We start from the raw sequence: 17,929 nt of genomic DNA on the forward strand, positions 1-17,929 counted from the left end.
CTGCATTTTAGTGTGCATGAAAAATGTTTTTTTACAGTGTTCATTTTGCCATATTATCATTTACAGCATTTTGCTTATAGTATAATTAGCCGTACCTACTGATTCCCACAGCCATGTTTGAACAGTTTTCATCCAGACAATGGTAAACTAAAACAGACCAGACTAATTCAGTGCAGATCTTATTAGCCAAATTAATTAATAGGATATATTTTTGTACAGTAGCCTATAACTTTTTGGATATTTTCATCTGTACTAACATTAATTAAAGATTGCACCTCTTTATCATAGTTTAATGTAGGCTTATTATAAGATTTCATGTTCAGCAATTATCCTACCATCCCCATTTTATGTCAGCTTATTACAAAGCTTATTTTACTACTGTATTAGTAAATAACTGGACACAGCTTTGAGTATTGTTTCCAAAATGAGAAAACGTTCATAGTAAGCAAGATAGTGTTTAAAATTTGCACAACATATCATGTAGTAGCCTAGTTGATCGCCTGCTTGTTAAAGTGCCCGTCTCCCAAACCACACTGATCGCTGGTTTGCGTTTGGCTCTTAGCAGGTCTAGCCTGCATTTCAACATTGGTTAATCAGCGAATCAACTTCGGGTTACATGGTCGAATCAACATTGTGTTATGTTGTAATATTTATATAGTAATATAAATGCTGGTACTGCTGGCACCTTGTCTGGTTTAGGAATGTCATAGGCCTCGTTTACAAGTTAAATGTGACCCAATTCTGATTTCTTTTGCTCATATGTGACACAGATCAAATCTGTTCTATGACAGTGTGAACAGGAAAAAAAGAACACATGCATTCGGATATTTCGAAATCGGTTTCAGGCCTCATTCATATGTGGAAATAAATAAATATTATTTGTGCCAATGCGACTGCCATGTAAACAGGCAGATCAGATTTTCTGAGGCATTTGCCTTTTCCAAATACCCACACTTGCGGGTCTTGGCCACTTGAGTGCGCATGCGTGCACGTACTGTAAGTGTGCAAGACTGTCCAGATCTTAAAAACGCCAAAGCGCATTGCCCATAAGCACACTAAATCCACACTCAAATACCGCAATAGTATCTTGGATACCGCTCCAGAGTGTCTTTATCAGGCTATTGGTATAGTGCATGTATAATGTAGAAATTTCTTGAGCATCAAATCAGCATATTAGAATGATTTCTGAAGGATCATGTGACACTGAAGACTGGAGTAATGATTCTAAAAAATTCAGCTTTTTAATCACAGAAATAAATTCAAATCGAAAGCAGTTATTCTTAATAGTAAAATATTTCACAAGATTACTCCTTTTGCTGTACTTTGGATTAAATAAATGCAGGCTTGGTGAGCAGAAGAGACTTCTTTAAAAACATGATGATAAAACAGTACATGATGTTGACACCCATATTACATGTGAAATATTATATTCACATATTCACATAAATATTATAATCAAATTTATGTTCAGCTTGCAAAGCTTTAAAGTAACACCAAACAAAATAGTATAAAAAGGCATCAGCATAGATGTATTTGTTGTTCAGCCCTATCATTCATGTATTCATCTAGCATCTTTCATCATAAAGTTGCACAAACTCAAAATAAACCATTTTTGCAGCTAAATTTCAGTAAATTCCTTTTTCAAAGACCAAACTGATATTTATTTTTTGTGAAATGAGAAATTGTAAATTAATTAATATTTGTTTTCATGTATAGTGTGTAACTCACACAAGCCTCATCATTTCCACAGACAAAAGACAAACCTCCACAGATGATGATGAATGAGGATAAACCTCCAGAAACAGATAAATCTTCAAAAACAGATGAACCTACAGAAACAGATGAACCTCCAAAAACAAATGAACCTCCAAAAACAGAAGAATCTCCAAAGACAGATGAACCTCCAAAAACAGATGAACCTCCAAAAACTGATGAACCTCCAGAAACAGAAGAATCCCCAGAAACAGAAGAATCTCCAAAAATAGATGAACCTCCAGAAACAGATGAACCTCCAGAAACAGAAGAATCTCCAGAAACAGAAGAATCTCCAAAAACAGATGAACCTCCAAAAACAGATGAAGCTCCAGAAACAGAAGAACCTCCAGAAACAGAAGAAACTCCAGAAACAGAAGAACCTCCAGAAACAGATGAATCTCCAGAAACAGAAGAACCTCCAGAAACAGAAGAATCTCCAAAAACAGATGAACCTCCTCTCATACTAGGTAAAATAGATTCATATTTGTATCCCTTAGCCCATATTCCACCTGAACAATACATATTTCTGAATATAATAACTTAGACCCCAGCTTTTTTGTGCAGCCATGGAATGATAGAGTTGGACTTCCTGAAAATTTGGAAGACGAACAGGGAGGGGGTGAGGAAGAGCTGGCAATCCCTGATCATATCCCTTGTCATGACATTAGCAGAGCTTTAATGCATTTCAATTCAATTTAAAAGGGAACATTATGTATAAAGTTAATTCAACTTCCTTTTTTATTTTCTTTTTTTGTATTCACAATAAGCTGTATTTCATTGTTCAGTTTTAGTATTGTTTTTTTTTCTCTCCCTTAATAAATCTATTATTATATATCATGTCCTGTCTGAATACTAGATTCTGATTGGCTGGCAGGTGCTACATTAAAACCGTTTAATGCACAGGTTGACACACACACAAAAGGACATACAGAGATTGGAGATTGCACGGCACACATTCAGGAGCAGTGTTGGGCAAGTTACTCTGAAAATTTAATCAAATTACTGATTACTGATTACTCCTTTTAAAACTAATCATGTTACTGATCTGATTACTTTATTTCAAAAGTAATTAGTAATTAGTTACATTACTAGTTACATTATTTTTTTCCACGATTAAATTTATGAAATCCCACACTCCCGATAAATATTTGTTATTAAAGCATCAACATTTACAGAACACTGTTATTTTTAACTAAAGCAAGCATAGGCTGCTGCTTGCATGTTTTGGCATGCCAGTAAAGAGCGCTGCATTTATAATCTCTAAAAAACATCTCACAATCTCACAAATCTCTTTTATAACACAATAAATGAATGCAAGATGAATCTTTCATAATGTCTACAATTCATGGCTTAAAATGAGAGCGCAAGTGTAATAACCAAAATAGAAATTCTGCATAGGCTTGCACCTGTTAATCATTTATATTTTATATTAGTTCATGCTGCTTTTGTGCAATAGATGAATAACAAGATATTTTGTGTTTAGATATTTATATCTTGCAGGAGTCCCACAAATATTTGTTTTTCTCCCGCATCCTGCACACACACGCACACACATAAATTATAACATGTTAAATTACTCCTTTATTTAAAATGTAATCAAATTACAGTAATGCATTACAAAGTAATGTATTACTGCCCAACACTGTTAAAAAAAAAACAACAACAACAGCCAGCAAAAAGTTGCTAGGCAATTCAGTCAAAAGTACAAAGGCAGTGCTCTGATACATAACATTGAACTTACATAAAATATAACTGGATGAGATGATGAGACAAATAATAGATTATTGAGAGCAAAGACTGCCCATTAGATTTACCCAAAATTAATTATATGTCATGTTTAACCACAGCAAATTCCAGAAGATCTGGTCGAGGTGAGGCTGCTCTCAGCAGGTTCATGAGTGCTGAACGACCGCTGGTACTCATGAGTCAATTCTATATTCATGTTCAAAAGGTCAAAGCGGGAATCCAAAACAGTGAATCTAATAACCATACAGACAAAGTTTACCTTATAAAATGAGCTAATGCTATTGCTAGCACTCCATGCACACATCATGCGCGTTATCAAAGGTGTATAATCAGGTGCAAATCTTACTAGATCTACCTTTGGTGTTCCACAAATGAAAGAAAATAGCATAGTTTTGAAACAGGCCTGAGCAAATTATGACATCATTTTAGATTTCAGTTGAACCCTAAAATCTAAAATTTAACTATGCTGTTTTTCTTTCAGATTCACATGAAAACACAGAGAAGTGTGAAACAGAAAACAGCCTCCATGATCATTTGACTGATGGTGAATCAAATGATTCCATAAAGGTAAACATTAACATAAAATCTTTACATTTTCTTTACATCTTACCATTTAGGCTTGCATTTTTATTAATGCCATTTACTCCCATGATTTGAGCTACTGCATATAGACATCACAGATATAGAAGAAGTTCTGTGGATTCTTGTGCATGTGTATGTTTAGAAAGAATAGCTTCATTAAAAAAAGGTCACACTTTATTTTAAAGTCAAGTTCTCACTATTAACAACCATTAACTATGGGTTTTGCCTCAATAAACTCCTAAATTGCTGCTTATTAATAGCTAGTAAGGTAGTTAATTTCAGGTATTGGGTATAGTTGGGGATGTAGAATATGTTCATGCAGAATAGGTGCTTTATAAGTAGTAATAAACAGCCAATATGTTAATAATAGGCATGATAATAGGTAACTAATTATTACTGATAATTGTTCCCTATACTAAAGGGTTACCAAAAAAAAAAAAAAAAGAAACTGTCATGGTTTTCTGAGACACTAGTGACAGTCTCAACAGGTAGAAGTGAACAGTAATTGAGCAGGCTAACACACTGTCTAGAGAGAATATCAGCATCTTGCTTATAATAACCCACCCAATGTGTCTGCACTAGAAGCATTTCAATTAGATATAAATCACAATAGCAAAGAAAACAAAAAAGCAACTTTCTTTTCATACCAACTTTAAACTTTCCACACACATTACAATGAAAGTGATGGGAAAATGTCTTGGTTACGTATGTATCCCTCGTTCCCTGAAGGAACATACGTAACCAAGACGTTCCCTTTCAGTCGGTCACGTTCAATGTTACGAATGGGGTCCCTTACAAAACGCCACATGGCTGTCTTCCAGCGACCCATGTGAGTGATAGCACCCTGTCATGAGGCCAGCACAAGTGAGGGCCTATAGCTTACACAGAATACACTGGGTAGCATATTCCAGCTGGACGTATGCTAACAGGCTGCCTGCCTGTGGGAGGACTTACAGAAGGCAGGTATCCACCAAGGTGGTGATACATAAGAACTCTGAGGTACCCAGCCTGCAGGGTGGAAGTTTCAATGACAGAGCTGGCAAGGGGCTTGCCAAGGGAAAGACACATGCTGCGGAGAGACATACTGTGGACATACACACGTTGAATTGCCCAGAAAAGGGGAATCACAACACATGGAGGCACCTAGTCCCACACAGGGCTGACCAAAGGGCATGTACGCAAGTGTTGGACATCAACAGTGCTGGAGGAACCCAGGGCTGGGTCTGCCTCCTCCAGGAGCAGCACTTGCAAGTTCACTACCTGATCCCTAAAAGGAGTGGTGGGAACTTTGGGCACGTACCCAGGCCGGGGTCTCAAGATAACGTGAGAGTTAGCTGGACCGAATTCCAGGCACGCTTCGTCAACTGAAAATGCCTGCAGGTCCCCGACCCTCTTCACCGATGCCAAAGCCGTCAGGAGTGCAGTTTTCAAAGATAAAAACTTTAGCTCTACTGAGAGCAAGGGTTCGAAGGGAGCCCTCTGCAGTGCCGATAGAACCACTGCAAGGTCCCAAGAGGGAACTTGCTGAGGGCGAGGCGGATTGAGCCTCCTTGCTCCTCTAAGGAACCTAATGATCAGATCGTGCCTCCCAAGAGACTTACCTTCAACAGGGTCATGATGAGCCGAAATGGCGGCCACATAGACCTTGAGGGTGGAAGGAGACAGCCTTCGTTCCAACCCCTCCTGAAGAAAGGAAAGCACTGACCTGATCGGACATTTCCAGGGGTCCTCACGCCATAAAGAACACCAAGTGACGAAGAGGTTCCACTTCAAAGCATAGGCGTGTCTGGTGGACACCTCTAGCTGAAGTGATGGTAGCTACCACCTGTGGTGGCAAGGTACCTAAACCTTCCGTAACCCGTCCAGAACCCACACATGTAGGTTCCACAGATCGGGACGTGGGTGCCAGAGGGTGCCCCGTCTCTGAGAAAGAAGATCCTTCTTCAGAGGAATTGGCCAGGGAGGGGCTGTCGTGAGGAGTTCAAGTTTGGGGAACCAGGTCCGGCCGGGCCAAAAAGGCACATCCATGAGGAGCTGCTCCTCGTCCTCCCTGATCTTGCACAATGTCTGTGCAAGAAGGCTCACTGGGGGAAACACATACTTGCACAGGGCCAGCGGCCAGCTGTGTGCCAGGGCATCCGTGCCGAGAGTGCCCTCGGTCAGGGAGTAAAACAACTGGCAGTGGGAATTTTCTGGAGAGGCAAACACTAAGGGTGGAGTCTCCATTCCCCGGGACGAGACTGCTGCCATGAGAGCTTGTCGGCTGTTAGATTGAGCCTGCCTGGAATGTGAATGGCACGAAGCGACCTCAGATGCTTGTGACTCCACAAGAGGAGATGGCGAGTGAGTTGCGACATGCGGCGGGAGTTGACCACCCTGACGGTTGATGTACGCTACGGTTGCAGTGTTGTCCGTACAGACCAGAACGTGCTTGTCCTTCAGCAGGGCCCTGAAGCGGTGCAGAGCAAGTCATACTGCTAGCAACTTGAGGCAATTGACATGCCACTGAAGTCAGGGTCTCGTCCAGGAGCCCGACGCAGCATGCCTGTTGCACATGGCACCCCAGCCCGTGGCAGAAGCATCTGTTGACACAACAACATGTCTGGACACCGGTTCTAGGGGCACTCCGGCCCGTAGAAAGGAGGGGTCCAACCAAGGGGTGAAGTTTCGGCGGCAGGCCGGAGTGATGGTCACTCGGAGCGTGCACTGTTGCCATGCCCATCTCGGGACTCGGTCGTGAAGCCAGTGCTGAAGCAGTCTCATATGGAGTAACCCGAGTGGTATGACCGCCGCCGTGGATGCCATATTCCCCAGGAGCCTCTGAAACAGGTTCAGTGAAACTGCTCTCTTGCCCTTGAATTGTCTCAGACAATTCAGCTGTGACTGCGCGCGTTCATTTGTTAGCAGCGCGAACATGGCGACCGAGTCTATTTCCATACCAAGAAAAGAGATCCTCTGCACAGGGGAGAGCGTGCTCTTTTCCCAGTTGACCTGAAGACCCAGTCGGGCGAGGTGTCTGAGCACCAGATCTCTGTGCTCGCACAACCACTTTCGAGAGTGAGCTAGGATCAGCCAGTTGTCGAGGTAGTTGAGGATACGGACACCTTGTTCCCTGAAAGGAGCCAGGGCTCCCTCTGCGACCTTCATAAAGACACAGGGAGACAGGGCCAACCTGAATGGGAGAACCTTGTACTGAAATGCCTGCCCCTTGAAAGCAAACCGAAGAAACGGTCTGTGTCGAGGAAGAATGGAGACATGAAAGTACGCGTCCTTCAGGTCAATCGCTGCAAACCAATCCATCGGATGAATACATTCGAAAATGTGCTTGGGCGTTAGCATCTTGAACGGGAGTTCATGTCGTTCATGTAAAAGCCGGACTTCATGTCGGCTGGAGGGTCCGGCTCTATCGCGCCCTTTGCCAGTAGGGTCGCAACCTCCGCGCGCATGACAGGGGCATCTTTGCCCACCATCGTTGCGCGGACACCCCGAAACCTGGGGGGACGCCAGGCAAACTGAATCGCGTAGCCGAGCCTGAGTGTCCAGATGAGCCAGCGGAAAGGCCTGGGGAGCTCTAGCCAGGCTCCCAGAAACCGAACCAGCGGGGTCTAGGGGACTACAGGCATTCCCACGGTGGGTCAGCATGGTGGAGCATACAGCCCCGGCATGGGAGGCATAGCGTCCCTTAACGGGGGCGGAGTGCCGGCACTAGTCTGACTCCAAGTGGCAAAGAGGGCATGACAAGGCGAAGCCTTCTCGAGCTGGCTTTGCATGGAAACTGGCAAGGGGAGAGGAGAACGAGAGTGGCGAGGAAGCACTTCGCCAACTGTCATTCATGGCCTCTTGGGACCCGAAGGTAGAGAAAACAGCTCTTTTAGTGAAGGTTTGGGTACAAAAAGGCGGAACAAAAAGAAAACGAGAACAATGGATTCTCCCCCGGCCCTCCTCCGGGGGAAGGAGTGGTCCTGCTACCATCTCCTGACGAGCTGACGTCTCCAACTCTGGGTCGCCCATCTCAGGAATGCCGCTTGGCCTGGCGTTTGGCAGGCTTAGGGGCAGAGACGGGTTGCGCCGCCCTTCTGCGGCCATCTCCTCGCTGCGGCCGGGGTGAAGGCTGCTGCTGTGGCCAAGAGGGAGTGGAGGAGGCCACAGGGGGGTGCCCTCAGCAACGAGCAGGCTGAGGCGGCTGCGCCGGCGGCAGGGTGGAGGCAGCAGTGGGCCGCTGCAGGATGTGTCTGATGGCCTCAGACTGCTTCTGGGCGGCAGAGAACTGCTGGGCAAAGCTCTCTACCGCGTCGCCGAAGAGGCCATCCTGGGAGACCGGGGAGTTGAGGAGCTGAGCCCGATCAGACTCTCTCATGTCTGCCAGGTTCTGCCATAGGTGGTGCTCCTGGACCACCAAAGTGGACATCACCTGACCCAAGCAGCACGCAGTGACCTTCATCACCCGGAGAGCGAGGTCAGTAGCAGTGCGCGCCTCCTGCAAGACCCCTGGGTCAGCACTGCCCTTGAGCAGCTGCTGGAGCAGCTTGGCCTGATAGACCTGAACTAAGCCATGGCACGCAGGGCAGAAGCAGATACAGTTGCATCGCAACAGAACGCTCCACCGGGGGAATCCCAACATACCCCTTGGCCGCCCCGCCATCGAGGGCAGTGAAGGCAGAGAAAGTACCAGAATGGTTTTGGGCAGTTAAAGATGCCTTCCATGAACTGGTTACTTCCTGGTGCACTTCCGGGAAGAAAGGAACCAGAGGGGGGTGCTGGTGATCCGCATGAGCAGCCCCCAGGAACCAATCATCCAGCCTTGAGCGCTTGGGACAGTGTAGAATTCCACTCAAGCCCGATGCTCTCCGCTGCCCGGGAAAGCAGGGCCGTCAGCTCAGGATCGGACTCGGACAACGCTGGCACTCCCGAGGGAGGCAACGCAGCCGAATCCTCATCTCCCGAGGACTCAAGAATGAGCTAGAATGGAGTGTGGCAGAGGGGACTCTATACCTTTTAAGGTAATCGAGTCTAGATCTCAATGCCGAGATGGTCATGTCCCTGCAATGAGAACATGGGCCATCCACAAACGCAGTCTCAGAGTGCTGGAAACCCAGACACGTGACACAGCGATCGTGGCCATCACGAGGAGTGATGTATCGACCGCACCCAGAAACACACGGGCGAAATGACAACTTTAAAAAGACGCAAATCGACCCGTTATTCTTTTTTGAAATGAGAAAGCTCTTTCAGGGGTGTTGAAGCGCTCAGGGGAACGCGGGAGCTGTCGCAGGAAACCCAGACGAACCGCTGAATCGCGCCGTCACACCAACACCAGCTGACTCGCTTGTAAACACTCTGGTGAAGGCAGCAAGCGGTGTGCTCAGCTCCGAAGCGAAAGCTTGAATCCAAGTTGCTCGTGCTGCTCCTTATATACCCGCTCTGCGGGGCGGAGCTCGCAATGCAAATTCCGCAGACCAAGGTACTTTGTGTACCATTGGCTCATTTTGTACCACTCGAAGGTGATTGGGCTCTCGGGCGAGATGAAAGGGAACTCCCTGAAAGGGAACTCTGTTCCTACACAAAGTGGAGTTCACTTGGGTGGTCACATCAAAAAAGCAAGTTTATGACTGACCAAGTAATGTTTAATCATAAATAACATTTACAGCTGAAACATGATGATCAATTATTAATTGATGAAATAATTGATAACTGATGAATGCATTTCCCCATGTAATGGCTCAACCTGTGTTAAGGCTAGAAGGGATACAGCTGTGGCTACATGCGCATATCAATCTTCTAGCATAATTTTTGTCACATTGTACAACAATAATACTGTTTTTTTTATTATAGTAAGGGCTAAACACAATCCAATATGTAGAAATTTTTATTTCATTGTTAGTTTCCAGACGGAGATGTACTGTATCTCTTCTAGCCACAACCCTCAGCCTCACTGTAGGTTGAGCTTTTTTGGGGGGAGATTAACCCATTAATAGCATACTAATATTACTCAATGTACAATAAACTTAGTTTAACAGAATATATTTTAACATTAAAAACAAAACAAAAATTAACTTAAAAATATATCAAGTGGCCTTAATTTTCAATACTGAATGTAATTTCATGCAAATGGAACTGAATACAATTAATGTATGTATTTATCATCTATTAAACAGAGAGAGAACAAAGACAGTGGAGCAGCAGGAGTCCATCCAGATCAACAGGAAATAACTGAAAGTGGAAAATTAAATCCTCTATTTTGCAGACTTAATCTTAACAAAAAACTGCGAGCTGCAGATGTTCTTCAGATAACTGAATATTCATTACAATCAAATGAGTCTTGTAATGAAGAGGAACTAATTCAGACTTTCATACATAAACTACTGATGATGAACTACAGAGCAAGATACATTAATGTTAATAAGGCCAGTGAACAGGATCAAACACAACAAAGCAACAATGACTCATCTGAAGATGAGGGTGATATTTTTAAAGTTCCTGACCAAACCTCTTTGTCAAAAACAAGCCAATCTGAGCGAATCCACCCGATGGATGTTCAGATGGCGGTGTTTCATTGTGCTGATGGTTTCCTGAAGCAGCTGATGGTGACTAAACTGTCCCAGTGTCAGTATGCTCTGCCTCTGCTGGTTCCTGATCCAGTCACAAAACAGATTGAGTTTCCTCTCTGGACATTCAGACAAATCAACAAGAGCTGGAAGACGAGAAACACCAACAATGAGACCATCAGTCAAACCCAGCCGATCTATAAGGCACAAACTCCAATGGTGTTTTTCTTCAGATTTGGCTCTGTGTCTTCATCCAAGTCTCAGCTGATGAACAGTCTGATCAATGATAAACACAACACGTTCTTCCACAGGAACTGTCCAGGCAGCTGCAGAACCAGAGTCCTGATGGATGGAGTGGTGGAGATCGCCTGGTTCTGCCCTTCTGGGAAAAACACAGATCAATTCACTGACTGTGTTGCATTCTGTAATCTACACGGTGATGCAGAAGACCATGAGAAACAGCTGCAGATCCTCACTGAAATGGCTTCAGTCAATGTTGTTCTTCTACCACGACTGGACAGGAATGACAGACATGCAGCAAATATTAAAAACCTGTTCACAAACAAAAAGCCACTTATTGTCGTTCATACAGAAGACGAATTTACTGTAATGAAGAAAAAACAACTGGTCAAAATAGGTCTGAAAAACAGAAATCAGTCAGATGTATCAGAAGAACTTAGAAGTGCTATAAATGATTGTCTCTTACAATCATCTTACACTTTCAGACTTGAAGATGTGTCCAAACACTCAGATATCAGAGTAGATGAGGAAGAGGATGATGACAGCAGGAGAGGAAGAGAAGCAGCACAGCTGATGATAGGTTTATTGGAAAATAGAGATCTGACAGAAATCAAAGAATCATTTCTGCCTCATCAGGGGAAACTGTGGCATCAGTGGTGCCAGAAAAACAAAGAACTACATCGACCTAAAGGACAAAAGATAGAAATGGAAGTGAGTGAAAAAAAAAATGAAATGAAGACAATCCGGAAACAACAGCATGAATCTGATGTAAGTGAGTTTATGAAGCTCTTTAATAAAAAAATTAACTTACATGATATCCATGAAAGGATGTTTTTCCTCAAATGGCTCAGAATCCTCCTGGATGAACAGACATCAAGTGACCTTTCTGCTCTTCTTCACAAATATGATAAAGCATGGTCAGCAGTCTTGAAACTGAAAGACAGCAGTAATAAATCTGAACAACATAAAGCTAAACAAACTGAACTTGAGAAAATATCTGAGGAGCTTCAAGCTGCAACCTTTGGTCTGGAGCACATCATGAGGGAGATCGGTCAGATCTATGAATCATGTTTATCTCTGAAGAAGAACAAGAAAGACCTGGAGGTTCACTTCTCTTCTCTCCCGAGTCTTGCAGCAGAGATGATGATCTCTGGATTTCCTCTGGAGCTGATGGATGGAGATGCTGCTCATGTTCCTGTGTTCTGGATCTCTGCTGTTCTAGATCAACTCGTCCAGAAACTGGGAGACCAGAGAGTCTTTGTGCTGTCAGTTTTAGGGATTCAGAGCTCTGGGAAATCCACCATGCTGAACGCCATGTTTGGACTTGAGTTTGCCGTCAGTGCAGGCAGGTGCACCAGAGGAGCTTTCATGCAGCTGGTCAGAGTCTCAGACGCGATGAAAACACAGATGAAGATTGACTTCATTCTGGTTGTTGATACTGAGGGACTTCGTGCTCTAGAACTGGCTGGAAGATCAACAAGAGATCATGACAATGAATTGGCCACATTTGTTGTTGGAATTGGAAATCTGACCTTGATAAACATCTTTGGAGAAAACCCATCTGAGATGCAGGACATTCTTCAGATCGTTGTTCAGGCCTTCATGAGGATGAAGAAGATAAATTTGACTCCCAGCTGTGTGTTTGTGCATCAGAACGTTTCAGACGTCACAGCTGGAGAAAAAAACATGGAGGGAAGGAGACGACTGCAGGAGACACTGGATGAGATGACAAAACTCGCTGCTAAAGATGAAGTCTGTGATGCAGAATGTTTCAGTGATGTCATTAAATTTGATGTTCAGAAAGATGTGAAGTATTTTGCTCAGCTCTGGGAGGGCAGCCCACCAATGGCACCACCAAACCCAAACTACTGTGAGAACATTCAAGAACTAAAGAAAACTATTCTTTCTCATGCTGCAAAATCAAATGGAATTATGCTGAAAGACTTAACAGTTCGTGTTGAAGATCTCTGGAAGGCTTTACTGAAGGAACGATTTGTTTTCAGCTTCAGAAATTCTCTGGAGATCTCAGCTTACAGGAAACTGGAAACGGAATACAGCAAGTGGTCCTGGAGTCTACGCAGTGCCATGATGGAAACTGAGAACAAACTGCACAACAAAATAGAAAATGAAGTAATTCATGAGATTGAGGAAAATTATCTTCAATCAAAACTGAAGAAGACAAGTGAAGAAGTGAAAAAATCAATGTCAGAATTCTTTGAGAAAGACAAAGATAAAGATATACTGATTCAGTGGAAAACATCATTTGAAATAAAAATCAAAGATGTTGAGGGAAACATTATTAGGGACACAAAGAAGAAACTAAACGAGGTTCTTCAGCAGCGAGACTTGAAGAAAAAGATTGATGCTCAGAGGAAACATCGTGAAGACACTCTCTATGAAAAGAGCAAAGAACTTGCCTTAGAGCTCAAATATAAAAATAATAATGAAGAAACATTGAAGAAAGAGTTTGATTCCTTTTGGGAACAGTGGATAAAGGAGATCATCACAGACACCTCTCCAATCAAAGAAATTAACATAATGAGAGATGTGAGAGAGATCCTCAGGGACATCTATGGAAGTGTTTCTGTAGATCACTCGAGGGAGAGCAATGAGTACAACAAAGTTCTCACTGTGCAGAGTTATTCAGAATATGTACAGTTAAAAAAAAACAGTGGATTTAAAGGACAGGTTAAACAAGCCTTCAGCTCAGCTTTAGGTTTTGATCCTTTACATAATGAGGATGAAACCCAGATAAGATCATTTGTCACAGATGTTGTTCAGCAGACAGACAAAGAGATTCAGTCATTTAACATTTCAAAGATGGGCTATAACAAAAGCTGCATTCAAAAACTCACAGGTTACATCAAGGCAAGAATAATACAACATGAGGAAGGATGCCTGAAATATGTGTTCAAGAATGAATTCTTCATGGATTTGGTTCTTTCCATCTGTAAGAGAGCAAACAAGATGATCACTGACCAACACACAATGTTCAGAGAAGCCAATGATCCTGTCAAATATGTTGAGAAAAAGAGAGAAGAGTATTATAGTATTTTCCAGAAATACTCTCATGGAGTAACATCAGCTGCTATTTTTGGTGAGATCATCTGTCAGAAACTGAAAGAGCCCATTGAGCAGAGTGTCCACAAGAAGACTGCTAGAGATCTGACAGATGAAATGAGATCAAATTGTGAATCGCTGAATGGAAACAGATCAAATCTTGAGAAACACATACTAGAGAAACTGGCAGAAGAGGAGGATTTTGAAAAATACATGAACTACATTCGTAATCCCAGAGATCACTTCAAGAGTTTCATCAGAGATGAAGTCAGTCGCTACATCACTGATCAGTTCAGTGTCAGTGTTTTACCAAAGATGAAGGAGAACATTAAATTCCTGCAGCAGAAGATCATTAAAGCAGCTCACAAATCTACTGAACATGTTCAAGAGAACAGAGGAGATGTTGGTTTGTGGTTGGAGATTTTCACAAAGCAGTTCTCAGATGAGCTGGTCTTCTCTGAAAAAGACCTCAGTGGAGTCAAACATGATGATGTTGAGGATTTCAACCTCCTAGAAGATGTGCTAAGTAATGAGCTTCCTTCTATAATGTCAGATATCACCCTTAGATTCAAAACAAACACATTTTCAGCAAATCTAGACATCCAGTTCAGGCCGGATGAGCTTCTGACTGATCACTTCTGTCAGTGCTGTTGGGTTCAGTGTCCGTTCTGTTCTGCCATCTGCACCAACACCATAGAAAACCATCCTGCAGATCACAGTGTTCCCTTCCATCGAGTGGATGGGCTTAAAGGATGGAGTTATCTTCTAACTGATAATCTCAGTGCTGATTTTTGCACAACTTTAGTGGCAAGTGAAAAGAGCTTTTCATCTCCAAATGGGTGGATTTCATGCAAAGATTACAGAAAAGCCGGAGGAGTTTATGAAAGGTGGAGCATCACTCCTGACCTCTCTGAGCTCCCATACTGGAAATGGTTTGTGTGCAGATTTCAGGAAGAACTGGAAAATCATTATAATAAAAAATTTGAGGGTTTTGGTGAGATTCCAGATGAATGGAAAATTCACAAAAAAAAAGATGCTATTCTAAGTTTGGATAAATGTTTTAATATTATAAAATAATGGAACAGATAAGATTTAAACGCCCTTTAAAGCAACTGACTGAATCTGAAATATAAACATGCAGTTGCCCCCTACATTATAATACTCCAAAGCTGTATAGAAAATAATAAAAAATTCTGTGTTTCCACTAAATTCAGTCTGCTATGGTGGGCCGCCACACCAGAAACCATCCCGCCATGGCTGCAGATTCTCAGTGGCATTAAAGTGACACCACCCACATCATTCACATTCGAGAAATTAACAAAGACAGAGCATGGCCTGAACTTCAGAATGGAATTGTGGGTATTTCACATATTTCTACTCATTTAACACGATGACAGATGATGGAATTCTGTGTGAAAAAGAAATTAATACAGTACTAAAGGATTCTTTAATAGACCGGTTTCTGTGCTGATTCAGTTAAAAAAAATAATAATTTACCCGAGTTTGGTGTTTGTAGGTTGAAAGCTCTAGGAGGAGATAGTGTTTAAATTTTGTCTCAGAAGAAGAAGCTTAACGAAGTTAATAAGCATGACAGAAATGAAGACCTAATGTTCTAAACTTTAAAAACTTTAAAAAAGACCCCTTTGAACTGGTTTTGTGGATGCAGAACAACAAAAAGAGTCAGAGAGAGAGAAAAAAATATGTCTGGGAGAGGAAGAGAGATGAAAAAGGGAGAAGAAGAGTTTAGGGAGGGGGTAAGAATGTGTGCTGGACTGTGCATATTTATGTTTGTTTGTTTATTTGTTTTTCCCTCTTACATATGTGGAGCCTATGAAAGCTTATTTCTGCCATGGAATATAAAGGGTAAAGGTTAATGTTGAAAACATGTAAACTTTTTATCCTGCTACGTAAGCAAGCTTGCATAGTAACCAAAGGCCATGTATGTTGTAATTTTTGTTGATCAGTTTTTGTAAAGCCATTAAATGTTAGTATTTTGACTGTCACTGTGCTATGCTTGACTAAAAAAAACTGTGCTATGATTGACTAAAAAAACTTGTTCTCAGAATAAACTTGTTCAACCATTAACACTGGCAAGAATTCTCATTCAAAAAAACATACATTTAATTCATAACACACTGATCTGAAAAACTCTAACATTAGGGAGCATTACATAAACTTTTCAGAAAATTTACAAAATTTACTTGTGAAAACATTACAAAAAAATTAAGAAAACAAATATAAAATAGATAAATAAATAAATGAATTCCTGAAGCAATAATTAAGAAAAACAAAACAAAACAAATGCATATCTAGTATAATACTGTATTGGAATCCCAGCTGCTCCAGGAGACCTTGTAGTGTGGAGTTTGTATGTTCTTCCATGTTGATGATGGTTTACTCTGGGTTTCTCCCACAATCCAAAGACATACAGGGCAGGTGAACTGGAGACAGTAAGTGAGTGTGAATATGAATGTTTGTTATCCCTGTGATGGCCTGGCCATCTGTATAGTTGGTTTTGCTGCCTATGATCCAGGAAGGGCTACAGCCTCCCCTACAGGACAACGGATTTGGAAAATAATTGGATTCAATGGATTAGATGGAGGGCTGGATGTACAGTACTGTGAGGGTTTTAGTCCTCCCTCTCTCTTCCTGCTTTACCAAAGCTTGGATATGAGTCTTCACAAGATCATAATAAGAGGGAGGTAGTCGTCTATAACATTGATGAATAGGTGCATTATCTAACAGTAAAAAAACAAAGGTTGGCAATTGGCATTTGTTCGGTGAGTTTGGCTGGTAAATCACTTCTTCTGTTTGCATTTACAATTCAGTCATCATGTCATAAATATTTTTCATATTGCTGTTCCATGTGAATGTTCATGATTCTGATTTTAAGGCCATTTTGTAGAATAAACAATTCTGGATCAGTTTTGGATCACATCACCTTGACTTGATAGCATGTTTTCTGGAATCAGACGCTGAAATAAGGAAAAGACACATTTGCAACAGGTTTGTTTGAGGTGGGATGAAAGAAGCCTGAATGAGCTGCTATTACCACAGACGACACACACACACATCAAGAGGGTTTGAGGAGTGTTTGAGTGATGTGATCCTGAGGTCAGAGTCCTCAACACGTCTAGAAGAACAGCAGCAGTCGCTTGCATTTCAACACGCAAGAAACAAAGAGCTTTTGGTTTGATGGAAAAAAAACTGCATCCTATTGTGTCAATGGAGTGATTATGAACATCAAACGAGCTCAATAGTGACACACACACTTCTTCTTTTTTTGATTTGTTTCCTAAAAAAAAATTAAGACTGAAATCTTTATTTAACCTACATCTGTAATTACAGTTCCCTTTCAGTCGGTCACTCTTGACGACACATGACACAGTGGATCACTTCTTTTACTTAATTGTGATGCTATTTTTTCAGTTCAAATAGTTTGTTAAAATCGTGTGGGGGCAAAAATAAAGTTTTGCATGTAAACTGAAGGATGTTGTTTACTTTAAGTGACCTTTTGCTTCAAATCCATATTAATTGCAGTCTTGCATGTTCTCTGATTAAAAAGAGTAAAAATCAAGATTGGTTTGATCACATTTCCATGTAGATTCAATGTTAAATAAGTGCCTTAGTTTAAGTTGAAGAAATTTTGATTTTTATGACCATCTTGTTCTATTTTTCATCATTGAAATAACATTATTTGAGTGTGCAACCCTGACGAAAAATAAGTGTTAAACTTCAACCTTGAGTCATGCATTGATGCATTAACATTGACTAACATGTCTCATTTCAGTTTTAGTTTGGTTCTAGTTTTGTATGTATTCTAGTTTATATGTTCATGTAGTGTGGATGAAAATTTGTTTACAGAGTAAATCCTTTTCATTGAATATGTAAAAAATTTGTTTGGAAAAGTTGTGGGAAGTGTTATGGTGGTAATGCTGAAGGCGAGTGACCGTGGTACTGTAGTTCCTTTAGAAGTTTAGCTTTTAAGTTCTGGTGCATTT

The 17,929-nt window shown here is 41.7% G+C and overlaps 1 protein-coding gene across 1 annotated transcript in view; it reads left to right on the forward strand.

Moving 5' to 3' along the window:
- LOC132152777 (interferon-induced very large GTPase 1-like) overlaps positions 1–15,546 on the forward strand; it is a 38,620-nt gene extending 23,074 nt beyond the window's left edge. Inside the window, exons 4-6 of the mRNA XM_059561658.1 lie at positions 1,751–2,222; positions 3,983–4,068; positions 10,239–15,546. Coding sequence (XP_059417641.1) covers positions 1,751–2,222; positions 3,983–4,068; positions 10,239–15,005 — 5,325 coding nt within the window. The 3' untranslated portion in view covers positions 15,006–15,546. The remainder of the gene's footprint in view (positions 1–1,750; positions 2,223–3,982; positions 4,069–10,238) is intronic.
- The last annotated feature ends 2,383 nt before the right edge of the window (positions 15,547–17,929 follow it).

Source organism: Carassius carassius, chromosome 1 (genome assembly GCF_963082965.1).
Source record: "Carassius carassius chromosome 1, fCarCar2.1, whole genome shotgun sequence".
In the NCBI taxonomy this organism is placed as follows: domain Eukaryota; kingdom Metazoa; phylum Chordata; class Actinopteri; order Cypriniformes; family Cyprinidae; genus Carassius; species Carassius carassius.